Below are 17,319 nucleotides of genomic sequence, written 5' to 3' on the forward strand. Positions count from 1 at the left end.
TTGTCTGCGTGTTGAATTTGATTCAAAGGGATTCAAGCACTTTCTGCTCTAGGCGTTTCTAATTTTGGAATAATAGACTAGAGGAAAAGCAGGTAGTCAGTACCATCTGCCACCCATTCTTGGGATAATTTTTATGAAAACCAATAGTTGGACTAACTGTTGCATAATAACATTAGAAAAGGGTAAGTATGTTTGAGGATGGATTGGATATTGTTATTGACGTACCATAGTCATTAGGCCAATGGTTATATTTGGCAATACTGTCATGTTCTGTATTTACATTTGAAAATATTATCATTTTTGAAATTTATATATAATATTGTAGAGTTTGATAGTTACACATTACAGGCCTGTTTTGTGATAGTGATATTTAAAATATTAATGTTTTACTTGGTTAGTATAATTACAAACCACCAAGATGCTTTGTAACACTGTAAATGATGTATCAATTAGAATTAGTAAATGTGAATAAACTTGTTTTGAAATTCTATCAGGAGTAAATCAAATCAAAGTAACTAGACATTCATAATGCATCAAAGCAATTTAATAGCTAAAGCAATAACAATTTAAATCAATATATATATATATGGATTTTAACAATGTTATCCCTGTACTTTTGTCAATGAATAGTTATTAGATTTCACATATTTATTGGAATGATAAAATTATGGTCTCAGTAATTAAAAAGGTTGTATTTGATTTATGATTCACTTGTTCTCATTACAAAGTTTAATGTTACAAATTATTAAAGATTAGAAGATTTACAAATTTCAAAGAAACTAAACATACTCAAATTACTAATGATATGATAATAAAATTATTAAAAAGAAGTTTTAGTACTGAGAATAAAAATAGCTTATATTATATCAAGGATGAAAGGATAACTGAATTATTACAAAATGAAGTATTTTAATATTACTACAAAATAAAGAAGGCTAAACTTATTGAGAATGAAGGAGTAATTGAAATATTTTATTACTGCTAATAAGAAATTAATAATGTTTTTAATTACTAAGTAATAAAGAAAGTACCCTTCTAAGACACAACAGAGATTTAAATGCATAAGATAAAAGAAGGTTTAATCTATTAAAGCATGTACTAAATGTTTAAAATGGATTTTAACAAAATTACTGAGGATTATAGATATGAAGGATTAAAAGATGCAAAGGTTATTTGAGGTCAATAATTCTAAAATGGTAAAATACTGAAGATACTCTAATAATTAACAGAGAATTAAATTATTAAGAATTAAATATGTACATATTATTACTGAAATATTAAAGGATGTGGAAGTTACTAAAAAAACAGAGGATGTACATAACACTAAAAACTATATTTAAATTAATAATGATGTTCAAATTACTAGATTGTTTTATTTCCAAGATTTTAAAAATCTAAAACAAAATTAGAGTGAAATCAGATCTCAGGTAAGAAATACAACATTTTTACTCACAAGAATATATTTTACAGTAACCAATTTTCAAAGTATAGTTATAGATCACAATACCATAGCTTGTATTTATAATCAACTCAACTGATGATACATCCACCTTATTTTTGCAGGTTAACAACATGTATTTCATTTGAAACATACCTAACATCTACCTGGTTTGAAAGGGATAAGCTAAATGGGCGAGACAAATTCAGACATACAAAAACATGAGTTCTGGGATCTGAGAAAGTGCCTAACAAAATAAACATCTGAAAACAAAAATGCAACAAACTTTTCTATTTACAACTAAGATGATTTAATCAGAGTGACAAAAAGAAGGTAACAATGAATACTCTACAAGAAAGCACATTCTATTTTAAAACTAAATTACTTGCAAAATTATACAAGTTTGAAAACCAAAAATAGGAAAATGTAAGTTTTGTAGAGCTAGAGATTTCCATAATGGTAAACCATTACGGATACTCATAACTTTGGAAAACATATTCAGTTTATTACAAAAATATTGCATTTATTTACAGAGTAATCATTCAACAGCTTCCCTTAGCAATATCAATCTATTTATCCACCTCTAATGTTATGGCCAATAACATACTAAATACATCAAATGTAAATATCACTCATCCAGTTTTCGAAACTTTTTAACACGTTTCCACTCTCCAGTGCTATAATTCATCTGAAAATGTGTTTCTACAATAACAGTTTGAAGAGTTCCATCAGTTTGCACTATAGTTTCTTCATTTTCACTCAACTTTATGGTTACAATATTCCCAAGGTGTGGACATGGATTTTCTGATTCAAAGAAAGAAAGTTTTTAAAAATTTCTGCACAGACTTTACATTTTACTTAAACATAAAACTGTTTAAAAATAAATTAATAAGCCTTTCCTCTGCTTCAAGTACAAATCTATATTTAAAGGCAAGTATTGAGGCCATATATTTTTTTTCAACAAAATTTATAACTTTCTCTTATTCTGTTATATAATTTTACTTGTAAAACACTAATTAAGATATTTTTAACTAACAATATCTTTGATTGTAAGAACAATTCTCAATATTTGAACTTTTTCATTTTAGTTTTCAAGTACTGGAACTTAAAACTGTAAAGGAAATTGTGAATAATGAAATTTTGTACTATTTAAAACATCTCACTCAGTGTTGGAACTTTGTACTCTAGTTACCACAGTGAGAATGTTATAATAATAAAGTCTGCTTCCAACAATGGAAATTTTTAATGTATTAAAATTTTCTGAATGGATAAAAAGCAACTGAAACCTTTATAGTACAATATATTCATTGTAAAGCAGTTCACCATAATTAGACTACATTAGTACGACTTGGAAACAAATGTCAAAGGCAAAATAAACTTCTAAGAAAATGAAGCAAAACACAGATGATTTCTAATGGGCAACCATGTCATAAAATAAAAACAATGTAATACTATAAAACACACAAAAGTTTTTATACACAACAATCAAAGAGAAACAAATGCAGGTTTTCTAATTATTATTTTTTTACAATACTTTTTGCTATATGTTTAGAGAAGCAGTAAGGCTAAAGGTAATTCACTGTTATGTAGAAATATTTGCTATGTTATAATTATGTTTCTAGTTTATACCAACATACCTCTTGAGCCAGCCATGAAACCCAAGATAAGAGCTTTCTCTGGTCTTGTCACCTTATTGGAATTGTTAAACATTTCTTGTGCTTCTAACATCTGTTCTTTCTGTTAAAATAACAAGTAGCTGTTAAACACTCAGCCCTTTTGTTGAAATAACAAGCAAATGTTAAACACCTACCATTTCTGTTGAAATAATAAGTTAAATGTCTACCCTTTCAAATTAAATGACTTTTAATGGTTAAACACCTGTCTTTTCTACTGAAATCAAAACTAATGGTAACTAAACTAATATGTTAAAGAAAATAATACAGAGAAGACAACATAATAAGAAATAAAATATTTTAACCTCTACATCCAGTATTAGCAGTATACTGAAAAACAATTAACTGATTCACCAAATACAAAGTTGTGCTTTACAACATTTGTTGGTATGTATTTTGTTCATCATTTAGACTTGTTGCATAAGGGAAATCTGATAAAATAACATTCTCTGCCTGTACACATATGCACTTTGAATGAAGCATGTTTATCCTTCTTTTATATGGAAGTTGTTTTGTAACCATCCATCTTCATTGTTTGGACATCTCTGATAATTTTGTTTTTATTGCTTTAATACTTACAGATAATGACAAGTTCTTCTTCTGGGACTGTTGTTGAAGAACAGCTGACTGAGGCGGAGCCTGTGGCTGTTGTTGGCCAACAGGAGCAAACTGTTGAGTCTGAGAGCCTGGAATGTGAACCTGCACAGACATTCCTCCCATGGAAGCCAAACTGCCAATGGTAGCTGTCCTAGCTGTTACAGATGCTGAAGCCTGTGGTTGCTGCACCCTTGCTGGCTCCTGGGGTGGTGGAGAAACCTGCAGTTGAGTGTTCATTGATTGTAGAGTTTGCTGGAAATTTTCTCTTGCCTGGTTAGTGGCAGGTGTGGCATTTCCTACAATAATATGAGGAATATTTTCACAACTGATTATTATTTTGAGATATTGGAGTTAACATTTTCTTTCCCTAAAAATGTATCTCCAGAAGATATCCACCTCTTCTGGATGGAAAAGCTGAATAGCTTTTTTCCTCTTGAGTTATTGCAAGCTGTCAAAGAGATTTGCAAGACTTATGAAAACTTCCATTAACTTGTGACACTGTAGAACCCCTTCACTAACAGGAATGACATTTGTGACTGTGAATCCTCATTTGTCGATGAGCTAATAAAGATGTGTGTACCGAGAAAGTGGGGAAGACTGGTGGGAATGTGTGAAGAGGTAAGTATCTATGAGAAATACATTTTCAGGTAAGGAACAAGTTAGCTTCTGAACAAATACTTCTTCACATAGAATAAATGGACTCCTACATTGTGTAGGAGGCTCATGGGGTGTGACACTCATTGGCTGTCTACATACAGCTGATGGCAGCTGTGGGAGGAGGGCACTGTGTGTAATCATGACAGTATGATTACTTATATAAGCTTCTACTCAACCATAAGTCACTACAGGTCCCTTACTTGCTATGGTAACTTCTACTATACTGTCAGTTTTTTATGGGTTTCATGCCAGTTGAAGGTAAAAAGAACTGGACTAAATACATCTTCACTTGACTGTTAGTCTCTACTGGCCACACACCAACTGTGGGAGTGGAGTGTTGTTTGTTTATTTTATTTATGTTTTTAACTTCGGTACGATGTGGAATGGAACACAAAGTGTGATAATCTTAATTCTACTGAAAAGGAGGAGGATTTGGAAGAGATGTTTAAAGGATTGAAATGGTAGGTTCTAACATCAGGTAACTTGTGGATTGGAATATATCACAGTTATACAAGTGGGGTGACCTGCATTACTTTTGGTGTCACCTTATCCTCACTATTCTCCATAGAGGGTAGAGGAAATCCTTGTTCTAGCCCTAGCAGTCAGGCTCCAATCAGTGAGGATTCTCCACGGTCCACCACCCAAATGGCTGGGAACAGCTAAGTGGAAATGGGTGACTGTAAAACTCTATTCATAAAGACAGAAAGCACTAGCCAGAGATGTGGGAAGATTCACAGCTCCAGTGATGGCTTTATTCATTGTAGTCCATGAATGGATTAGGGTCTGGGCTAGCCATAGAATGCAGTACACATATAAACACACCACAAAGAAACTTCAAGTTATACAACACCACATCTCACAGTGGGCAATCATAGAACTACAATGACAATATGAGTGTTTTTCATTATTCTGATTCAATGTGGATTTTGGGTAAATATATCATGAAAGACAACAGTACCTACCTAGTGAGAAATATATAAGGATAGTTACCTGTTTAAAGTAAATAACAGATTAAAGAATGGCTATGGATGAAAGTCTAAATCCTTCTGGAGACAAAACCAGGTTGTGCAGATAGTAGGTAAATGAGGTGTTTGGGGTAGTCCACATGCTAACTTAGGGAAAACAGGGTATAAGAGAATGTGTAAGGCATAAAGATGAAGGAATATTACTTGTTTATGAACAAGAAAGAGATGTGGAGAGGCACAAGTGTGCAACAAGTGAAATGAAGGATTTCAAAGAAGCCATAGTCCCCAAAAGAAACAGAACCTCTTGCACAGAATGTGAAGGTGAGGTGCAAAGTTAGGTGTCCAGATGCTTGAGGTACTAAAAACACACTGTAGAAGGCTGGAGAAAAGAGAATTAAAAATAATCTCCAGGAAGATGAGATATGGGGTCTGGGAAGGAAGGACTTGGAAATCTTGATGAGTCATTCTAAATATGAGAGGAAAGGTGAGGGACAGAAATGGATGGGTGAGGATGTGACAATCAAGAAACTATGAAAGTAACTGCTGATTGATGGCAGACAACCTCAGCATGGTTCAAGGGAATCAAGGATGCCACCAACTATCTTTGGAAAGAAAAGGGGAAAAAGCAGGTCCTGGTGTCAAGTAGATAAACTTGAGAAGAAGCAGGGTCTCTCTTTCCAAAGGGTCCCAACAACAAAGGAACCAAGTGAGAAGAGAAAGGACACAAGAGGTGGAAGGGGCCATTGCAGAGAAGAAGAGCATTCTAGACTTATCAAAAAAGTCATCAGGGGAACAGTGAAGTGCTTCTATCATAAGGTGAAGAGAAGAGAAACAAAGGCTCAAAGTCAGAAAAATTGTGCACTAGATAGGAAAACTAATTATGAATCTGAACTCCAAACTGATAAACTGGTAAGAATGACTCCAAAGACTGAAATATCAATGGATGGCAAGTTAGAGTGACCATATGTATGGATATAACAATCAGTCAGGCAAAGGGAAGGAAGCTGATCTAGAAATTGACATGTACAAGTTCAGGGGAAAGGGAGGGTTAAGTAATAAAAGAATGGGAATTTGTTTGTTTGTAGTTAACTATAAAGAAACACAATAACTATCAAAATGCACTTTCTTGCATTGCAAATCTGTAGACATACCATTGTGCCACTGGGAGAGGTGAAAGGATATGGGAAAATTAAAAAGAGCTGTACAAACCTGAGTAATTAGGTATTGAAATCTAACAGAAGCTGAGTGTTATGGATATTCCTAAAGCAGAACCTAGAGATGGAGAAGATGCTTAAATTAATCTTTTTCAACCACAGATTTGAAAGAAGAGACTGAATCAGAGAGTCTTAGCTCTATTGTGGACTCCATTACATGTTGTACATTGGCCATCACATTTTCCACAAGTAAAGAACTTTCTATTGAATTATTGGTATTTTGAGGAATATCTTCACTCACATAAGCAGAAGAAAAGTTCATTTTAAAATGGAAAGTTATATTGAGTATGTTAGAACTCAGTCAAATGGAAGTGAAAAACTGAAAAAAGTACAAATTTCACCAAACTCAACACATGTCTGTTCACAATAGTACCAAGTATATGAGTGACAATTCATGACAGAGTCATTGTGCATGAAGATGTGTTGTACTCCTATTGATGGAATGTTCTGATACATGATTACACCATCATGTGGATTTGCAAATTCACAAAAGGTTAAGTGGGAGTTTTCTCAAGGCTTGTGACTTGCAAGTATCTTTGAAAGACAACATGTATTAAACTGGATAGCTAGCTAGCTATTTTGTGTGAAAATTCATAAGATTTTAAAGGAACAAAAAAGGAAACTTATTACCCCATCAAGGATGTCCCTTCCAGCTCCTTAACCACACCTTACTACTCTTTACTCTTTTCTTGAACTCCACCACCCTTGAAGGATGCCCATTCCCAAAACCAATGGCCCTGTTGTATTACCTTACTGTTTAAACTGCAGATGACACTCATGCTACCAAAAATTCAATTTATGACCCCTTTTTCCCATTGTATTTATTGCTAAACACAAAAAATCGTTTGAAGGATCTATATTATTAATACCCTTAATAACCTTAAACACCTCAGTCAAGTCTCCTCTGACCTTTCAATCCTTTCCAGAGAAAGGAACACTACAAACAAGTTTGGAGATTTTAGTCTCCCTTCAAAAAAAAATTTTACTATCATAAGTATCATCCTAGTGGCTGTTTTTTTTACCTTCTTTAACAATTCAATGTTTGAGGAAGGGAGCCCAAAACTGTATACAGTACTCTAAATGAGGTTTTACAAGTGAAATATACAGTGAAACAATAATATCTTTTGTCTTGTGTTCAATATTTCTATAAATGATAATCAAAATCCAATTAGCCCTATTGTTAACTATAATACAATGTTTGGATGACTTTGTTATTTTTCTATCATAACACCAAGATCTTTTGCTTCAACCATGATATTTAATGTTTTCCCATTTAAATTGTAATAACCTATATGCATCATGTTACATTTTGGATAGTTACACATAATCTACCACATACTGGCCCAATACATCAAATGATATAAATCTTCCTGTAAGTTTGCATCATCTTTAATACAGTTATCAACCCAAATAACTTAATGTCATCTGTAAACTTCAAAATTTTGTTAGTCATTCCACTGTCAATGTCTTTAACATAAATTACAAACAGAGGACCCAGCACAGAGTCCTGAGACACACCACTTGTAACTGTAATCCAGTCAGATCTAACTCCACTTATTACTAATCTCCAGCCAATTTTCTATACAATTTAATAATATTTCCCTCCCACCCATAGATTTCATTTCAGTAACAAGTCTTTTGTGAAGCATGTTATCAAACACTTTCTGAAAGTTGAAGTAAGCCAAATCCACACTATTCACTTCATCAGTTGTTTTAATAACATCCTCAAAGTTTGAAAACTTAAAATGATATTTTTAAATCAATATTTTCTCCATACATCAAATGGTTGAGACATAATAACAGTATCTTACTTTGGAAAAGAAGAAAGATAATATATAATTTAATAAGTTTAATGACTCGTTACCTTCTAAGATCAGGTCCCCATTGTTACTTCAAATGGGCCAAATCCCCATTCAAACATTTTGCTTAACCATTACAAACCTAAAGAATTTCTTTCAGGTCAGTATTTATTTCAAAAATGTGCTTTATAATATCAAGCTTTATGAAAAGATACAGTAATATTAAACGTATAATATTATTTCTCTACATACTAAATTTCTGCCAGACACAAACTTTACTTAATAGAAACATCTAGCACAAGTCACATGTATTAAAGAAGAAATACTGAATCAAACTTTTCACTAATAGTATGAAAAAAAGACAATTATTTAAGGTGTATTTAAAGATAAAACTGATTAACAAAAATCATAATATTTCAGTGAACTATATTAATTTAGCAAAATAAGTTGTAGATAAACAGAGCTTTTGTTCTATTTTACCTGTAACTGATGGTCCACCAGTGGTTGACAAGGAAATAGGTGGAAGGTACGTGTTGTTTGTGGACGTCCCAATTACACTTGCCGACAACTGTAATAATAAACCATCATTAAAAAGTGCATTTATTTTTTAAGGCTATTTTTGTGCTGTTACTTGATTTTACTTTATATTCTATTGGACAATGCAATTTATAAGCTAACATAAGTCTCTAGAATGAGAAAATATTTAAAATTTGCATCCTATACTTTTGTTTAAAGATTTCACCTTCACATTTTCACATGGAGTAGGTCAATTCAATCCACTGTAAAAGTACAAAACTATACACACTATAACTATTTTATTACAATTTGAAAGATTTGAGTAAGCATTATAAGTCTGGTGCAGTTATTCTAATAAGGTATTTCAACTACTTGTGAATTTACTGAGTCAGTTTGAGTGTATGGTAATTTTCATGCCAAGAATAAAAATATTTCTTTTTCACTCTACTGTTTTATTTACACAACTTCTAGGATCTCCTAAATGAATATCAAAATAATATTTTGTAAACTTTTATGTTTTTTTCTCAACTGTAACATTAACTGTAATAAAATCATCAATGTACAGTGAAATAAAAAGTGGAAACTGTGAAACAAACAAAACTGTTGAATATATTGTTTTGAGATTTTCGATCTTCTTATAATTAAAATTTCAACTTTTATCTTTTCTTATGTATTTTAATTTCATTTCATGGTTTTAATGCCTCTACTATGGACTACCATCCTCTGTGAAGAACAGTAAATACCAGCAAGAACCCATAAGCAATCTGTTATAAATACTACTAAATGCATGATTCACATGATTTTTACACTCCTGGTAGGTTTTACTTGTTAACACTTTGTTATTTGTTTAAAGAAATATTCACATATTTTTCAAATATACATTTTAGAACATAAAAAATATACTAGAACAGAATGTCCTAAACTATTATACGTTAACTGGCTTTCTAAGTCAGCTATAAACAGGTTTCACAGCAGATATCTGTGATCCCAAACTAGAAACTTCCATTAAGTAATGGGCTGTGCAAGAAATCTCTTTCTATCAGTTATAAACACGCCCATCAGACCAGAAAGGAGTATCAATAAAGAATACAGAAAGACAGCCAGACAGAAGAGCTGTTAGGTTTGATAAATATATTGATACCATTGAAAACTATACCAGGAAAGATGTAACATCTATAAAAAAAGAAATTAGAGTACAGACTCCTTATATATAGAATAGATGGAATTAAAGATTGATAATTTATTAAATATTTCCTTTTGACATTGAGAAATTAAAACTTAGTATAAAAACCTTGACTATAAATTATGTTTTGATTCAAAGTTTATTGGCATACCTTGATGATAATGTTTTTTAATTACAGTTTGACTGAAACTCTCCAAAAAAAGTCACAGTATGGGCACACTGACTTGATCATATTGAAAGAGTTAATGAGCTTTATGTTGATATATTAGCAGATGTAATTTAATAGCGACTCTGTTGTAACTCTGAGGGATTATAATTTTAAAATCTGGGCTTATAAGTAGACATAAAACCAACAATTCATTAGGCAGCTTTAAACTTAAATAAAAACTATGCTAAGTTAAAAATATTTCAATCACAGAAATATGTATTGTACTTGAGATGAAGAAGACAGTAAGCCTGCTGCATAGTCTGGTGTGGACGAATTTGTCGTTGTTAGCGGCTGGTTAGGATCTTTTTCTTTGCGTTGTTCAGCTCCTTCATTTTCTGCAAGTTACCAATGAAAACACAGAATGAACTCTGGTTGTATAACAACTCTGTGTAAAATGTTTCCCTTAAATTAGACTAATATCTATATTAGAAGAAGTGTTTATATTTAAATAGATTTAACATAACAGTTATATACACACCGATGCAAACATGCAAAAAAACAAACTCTTACACTACAGTTCTCTAATATTAGTGTTTGTGTTTTTGTCTACTTAAAGAGAGAAGTTTCTATGCTGTATCAAGTAGCTATCAATCATAACCTCTTTCTACATTACGTATCTTTGCTGACTAAAATAGCATTCGTTTATATGGTATAAAGACAAGCAGAAGCACTTTAAACATACCAGGTTGCTTCTTCCTTCTCTTGGCATCTCTCCCATAACCTATTGGTTGTTCATTGATGTCTAAAAGCTACAAAAACAAACAACCCAATTACCTGAGACACGATAAAATTATTTGTATAGACATTAGTAGCACAAATGCAGTTATTACATTTGTGAACTTTTGTGAAAGTTGAAATAGACTTAAATCCCTAAACTTAAACCTAATTTCAGCTAAAAACCTAGTTTTTAACATTTCTGAGCTACATAAGTCTAGCTGGCAATTATATCTATAGAAAAGTTACATATCATTGATTAATTTACAGCTTGACTACACACATAAGTACAAGAAGAAATCTTTCCTGTTGATTCAAGACCCAGCAGGTAATTATTACAAAAGAACAGCTATATTTCCTGTTTGTTATTTTACATTTCAAAATATACACTATAACTTCTATAACCTTCATTCAGCTCAGATAATAAAGTTTCTCCAAACTAACTTCTCAAGTGTATCTAATTAATATTAACTCTCAATTAGAGCAACCTACTTAAATACAAAATAGAAATCAACACAGTAATGCATACCACTAATGAAGAGAAGTGAAACACTGAAATTGCTACACATAAGTATAAACACTAACTTAAATAAAAATCAGAATCAACACAGTAATGAGTACCACTAATTAAGAGGTGAGCCACTGAAATCACTACATGTAAATATAAAAACCAACCTTGATTCCACCATCCTTCCTACCAGCTGGAGGCCTGGAGAGTGACCTTCCTAATGGTGGAGCAGCTCCCAGTCTATTTATCCCACTTTGAGCTGGTCTAAATCCTCCTGTTGGGACTCGACTTGGAATTCCTTTTAATGGTGCTAAGAAAAGACAGAACTAAAATCAAAACCAAAAGTTTGCAAATCTGACATAAAAACTCACCTGTAGTGCAGAAACCAATACATTCATAAAATTTGCATGAAAATTCTATAACCTTTTTCCAATATCATTGATTATGTACAGGGCTCCACATTTTACTTTAAAAGTGGATATTCTATCTCAATAACAGAGAAGTTAAGTAACTTATTCAACTTACTTGTATCCAGGAGGTTCTTGGACAAACCTCTGCAACGTATTGGAACTGTTGGTGTTAAAGGCATTTTTTTAATATTGGATGCTGCTTCACTGGCTGTGAAATAAAACAAAATATTTTTTGAAAAAGCTACAAACTTCCTACTAAAAGAGTAAACTGAACATTATTTCTCTAATTTTGTTTCTAGTGTTTAGTAGTAATTACCACAATCATAAAAACAAGTTACATGATAAATAAAAACATTAAACAACTGATTTTGTCCAAAATTTGTACACCTTTATTGGTCTTCACAAGAATGGGCAGGAAGACAACTGTTTAAATATCAACATTCACAAACCGTACTGTTTCAGTGGAACTATAGGCAGAGTAGGTTTGTAAACATTAACCTCAAGGTAGTTAAAAGTGAATGTTCTGGCCTTATCACAGAGTTAAATTCAAAATTTAATTAAACTACTTCCATATCAATGAACATCAAAATATATTTATTAAATGAAACTCTTAATACTATACAAGTTTGAATTTCTTACTTTGAAAAGGTAATATTTAAACAGTTTCTTAATATCTTGGCTCCTCTGTGACACTCTAAATTACACGTTTCATACATTCTCTCCATTCAAGTTGGGTTTCCAAGTATGAATGCAGATTGAAACCATATATTATAGATATTGCTAAACTATATTCTAACTTTATAGCCTTGAGTACTCTTGTTTTACTTCATTATAAATCAGGAAATTCAACCCACATACCACACCCTCCTCTCACATTGTGTTATTTATAAAAGGTTAATAACTGTCCCTGAGATTTGTTATTACATTATTTATAATCAATATAAATAGAAGATTTTAATTTCCTAATGTATGTTCTTATCCTACCAAAAAAGCTTAAGAAGTGTATGACATGTACATCCATGGTTGTTATCACCAAGTTCATATCAACTAGCTAAGAGAATTATTTTACTAAACTTACAACTTAGTTACAAAGCCAGTTAAATTAAATTTATGTTATAGAACATTGTGTTATATCTTTTGTTTTAAAATAAATAAAAATTTAGTAAAGTACTATCAACAACACTAGCAAAACATAAAATAAACACTTAATCTTTGACTAGAAAATGTACACGATCCACCTGTAACTACTAAATTTTTTGTTTCCAGGTATATTTCTTTGATATATATATAATCATAAAAATTACTAATTACTTACATATAGTAAAGATATAAGAATGTAAATAAAAAAGACCTTAAATAAACTTCCTCTATGTTACATGCATACAAGAAGCTACTGCATTATATAATTCAACACCTTAACATCAACTACACACTTGCCAGGTGCTTTTACTACGTTGATACATGAGCTTAGAGGTTAGACACTGTTGAAAGAGCAATAACACAATAAAACTAAATAAAAACAGATGTGATCTGTTACAGGTATGACAATATTTTTAATACTTAAGTCTATTTACTTTCTGATATATTGTAGGGTATTTAACAAGTTTATTTACTCTGTCTAGGGTAACTAGAAAATAAATTTTTATATATTTTGTAGTCTTTCTACCTGTAATTAAAATAAAGGGTAACTTGAAAAGTAATAAATTTGTTTATTTAGTAGTGTTTCAAACTATAATTAATGTAGAGGGTAACTTGAAAAGTAATAAATTTGTTTATTTAGTAGTGTTTCAAACTATAATTAATGTAGAGGGTAACTTGAAAAGTAATAAATGTGTTTATTTAGTAGTGTTTCAAACTATAATTAATGTAGAGGGTAACTTGAAAAGTAATAAATTTGTTTATTTAGTAGTGTTTCAAACTATAATTAATGTAGAGGGTAACTTGAAAAGTAATAAATTTGTTTATTTAGTAGTGTTTCAAACTATAATTAATGTATAGGGTAACTTGTAAAGTAATAAATTTGTTTATTTAGTAGTGTTTCAAACTATAATTAATGTAGAGGGTAACTTGAAAAGTAATAAATTTGTTTATTTAGTAGTGTTTCAAACTATAATTAATGTAGAGGGTAACTTGAAAAGTAATAAATTTGTTTATTTAGTAGTGTTTCAAACTATAATTAATGTAGAGGGTAACTTGAAAAGTAATAAATTTGTTTATTTAGTAGTGTTTCAAACTATAATTAATGTATAGGGTAACTTGTAAAGTAATAAATTTGTTTATTTAGTAGTGTTTCAAACTATAATTAATGTATAGGGTAACTTGAAAAGTAATAAATTTGTTTATTTAGTAGTGTTTCAAACTATAATTAATGTAGAGGGTAACTTGAAAAGTAATAAATTTGTTTATTTAGTAGTGTTTCAAACTATAATTAATGTAGAGGGTAACTTGAAAAGTAATAAATTTGTTTATTTAGTAGTGTTTCAAACTATAATTAATGTAGAGGGTAACTTGAAAAGTAATAAATTTGTTTATTTAGTAGTGTTTCAAACTATAATTAATGTATAGGGTAACTTGTAAAGTAATAAATTTGTTTATTTAGTAGTGTTTCAAACTATAATTAATGTATAGGGTAACTTGTAAAGTAATAAATTTGTTTATTTAGTAGTGTTTCAAACTATAATTAATGTAGAGGGTAACTTGAAAAGTAATAAATTTGTTTATTTAGTAGTGTTTCAAACTATAATTAATGTAGAGGGTAACTTGAAAAGGAGTAAATTTGTATATTGTGTTTGTATTGCAATCTTTAAATTCTTACACAGCTTATTTGATGAAACAAAATTGAGGCAAGTAAAGTTGAGAAAAAAGAAAAAGAGAATTTATAAAGTTTTGATGAAACAGAAGAGGACAAAACTGTTGTGATTGGTTGGTTGATTTAGTGTTTTATGGCACAAACAGCCAGGCTATCTGTGCCAATCGTCCGTTAAAAAGGTAAGATTAAATTATATTTAGTAAAATTCATAAAAGGAAATTAAGATAAAACAAAACAAAGTTAAAAAAACATAAACAGCATAAAACCAAAGTTTACATCTAGTCTACGACATCAAGAGAAAAACTACAGTAATAGAAGTCATAAAGGACTTTCTGTATCACAATTGTAACTATCATAACTTGCCAGGAAGACTAACAGATAAGTACAAAAACCACCATCAGTCACCTGAAGTTGGCATTTCCAGTCCTGTTTCTAAGTTATTTGATGTTATTGGCCATTTTCAAAAAGTGACAAAAGTTTTAAAAGATATGTAGCAAAATTTTAATAATAATTCGCCAAGATAACTAATGGGTAGTTCAAACAGCTGTGTTAGTCACCTGAAGTTGGCCTTTCCCATCCTAGTTTCAAGTTGTTTAATGTTATGGCAATTTTCTAATTTCAAATTGAACAAGATGAGCTGTGATTTTTAAAAGGGAATCACATTAAAAAAGATTTAATGTATAAATTAAAAAACTTATATAGCATTAAAAAGGTTAATGATCTTTAAAAAACTAAAAACTTTACCAAGGTGGACAGTGTAACCATCACCAATAACATTGTCTAATATTATGGATAAACTCTGGGACCGAACATGTTTAAAATGGTCCTGTCATTGAGAGGCATAACGACGGCAAGCAGGTAAATTGTGGCTTATTGTGATCTGAGTGTTACACAGACTACACACTGGTGTATCAGTTCCAGATAAAGGAAAACAATTAGTTAAAAAACTGTGACCAATGCGTAGTGTAGTTAGAAGAGCTTTCTCTTTTTGATCCTTAAAGAAGCAAGACGGCCAAAGTCCAATATAGGGTTTTATTTAGAAAAGCTTGTTTTCGCATTGCTCACTCTAAGTCGACTGCCAGCTGGCACGGAGCTAAGCCTTGAATACAGGACCATAGTCCATGTATAGAACATGCACAGCAGTGATAGTGCCAGAACAGATAGATTTAGTTGTGATGTCGGCGAGTTCATTCCCGTGAATACCAATGTGGCCCAGTAACCAGAAAAACTGGATAGAAGTAGATGTTAAAGAGAAATTGACCAGTCGGTTTCGAATATTGGCGAGAACAGGGTGTGAACCAACGTGAATCGATTCCAGGGCCAGTAGAGAACTAAGCAAGTCAGTATAAATAGTGAAGTTTGAGTACTGCTTAGCTTCTATGTGATCCAGGGCAAGAGAAATGACATACTGTTCAGCAGTGAACACAGAAGCTGTAGAGGGGATTCTGTGAGCAACCATCAAGACAGAGCCCACAGAGTCACCTGATTTTGAACCATCCGTATAAATAGGAATGGAAAGATGGTTCAAAAAATGTTCAGCAAATAGAAAATGGTACTTCCAATCGGGAGTATCTGCTTTTCTCAGATGACTTAAAGAAAGGTCACATTTGGGGACTGTAATAAGCCATGGTGGGATGGGCTGACCAGTGGATAAAGCAATGTTATCCAAGGATAGACCCATTTCATTCAACTGTGCCTTGATACGAAGGCCAAAAGGAGCAATGGCAGATCGTCTGTTCTGAAAAAGCATGACCCACCGAGGAAAGAAAACACAACTCCAGGTAGGATGCCTTGGTAAGGAACGAAGTTTTGAAGCATACAGTAAAGACAGTTGCAAAGGTGCAAAGAAAGTTCATGAGACTATGTATAAGCTCTGAACTGAGGAAGTACGAAAAGCCCCAGTGCAGAGCTGAAGTCCTTGATGATGAATGAGGTCTAGCATCTCTAAGGCCGAGGGTCTGACACAGCCATAGACCAGTGATCCATAGTCGAGTTTTGATTGAATAAGAGCACGATATATTTTTAGCATAGAACATCGATCAGCTCCCCAAGTGGTGGTAGAGAGGACACGGAGAATGTTCAGTGCCCTTGTACATTTGATATAATGTGTGATATAAAGGTTAGGTTATGGTCAAAGATAATCCCCAAGAACTTTGTCTCATGGAACACAGGCAGCACAACTTCACCAATATGAAGTTCAGGATCAGGGTGAATACCCCATTGGTGGCAAAAGTGCATGCAAATGGTTTTAGACAAAGAGAAATTAAAGCCGTTTGCTTTGGTGCATTTCAGTAAATTACGGAGGGCAGTCTGTAGCTGCCACTTAATATACCTCATGTTTGATGACTGACACGAGATGTGAAAGTCGTTGACATAGAGCCTGTTTGCAACAGTGAGAGGGAGTTGTTCAGTGATGGCATTAATTTTTATACTGAAAAGTGTAACACTCAAAACACAGCTCTGAGGGATTCCAAGTTCCTGTAAAAAAGAATGGGAAAGTGTCGAACCCACAAGAACTTGGAATCTCCTGTCCATTAAAGATTTTTAATAAAAATGGGCAAATGGCTACTTAACCCACATATAAGTAAGTCTCAAAAAATGCCAAACCTTCATGTTGTATCATCAGCA

At 32.0% G+C, this 17,319-nt stretch overlaps 1 protein-coding gene across 5 annotated transcripts in view; it reads right to left on the reverse strand.

Moving 5' to 3' along the window:
* Positions 1-526: 526 nt before the first annotated feature.
* The window catches only part of Nelf-A (Negative elongation factor A), a 34,541-nt gene continuing 17,748 nt past the window's right edge, over positions 527-17,319 (reverse strand). For all 5 annotated transcript variants that reach the window (XM_076511194.1, XM_076511195.1, XM_076511197.1 and 2 more), the window contains 8 exons: positions 11,998-12,090; positions 11,640-11,782; positions 10,933-10,999; positions 10,476-10,585; positions 8,824-8,911; positions 3,691-4,004; positions 3,076-3,175; positions 527-2,242 (listed from right to left, as the gene is read on the reverse strand). In XM_076511194.1, the coding sequence (XP_076367309.1) occupies positions 2,067-2,242; positions 3,076-3,175; positions 3,691-4,004; positions 8,824-8,911; positions 10,476-10,585; positions 10,933-10,999; positions 11,640-11,782; positions 11,998-12,090 (1,091 nt within the window). In that variant the 3' untranslated portion in view covers positions 527-2,066. The remainder of the gene's footprint in view (positions 2,243-3,075; positions 3,176-3,690; positions 4,005-8,823; positions 8,912-10,475; positions 10,586-10,932; positions 11,000-11,639; positions 11,783-11,997; positions 12,091-17,319) is intronic.

This window comes from Tachypleus tridentatus, chromosome 7 (genome assembly GCF_004210375.1).
Source record: "Tachypleus tridentatus isolate NWPU-2018 chromosome 7, ASM421037v1, whole genome shotgun sequence".
NCBI classification, from domain to species: domain Eukaryota; kingdom Metazoa; phylum Arthropoda; class Merostomata; order Xiphosura; family Limulidae; genus Tachypleus; species Tachypleus tridentatus.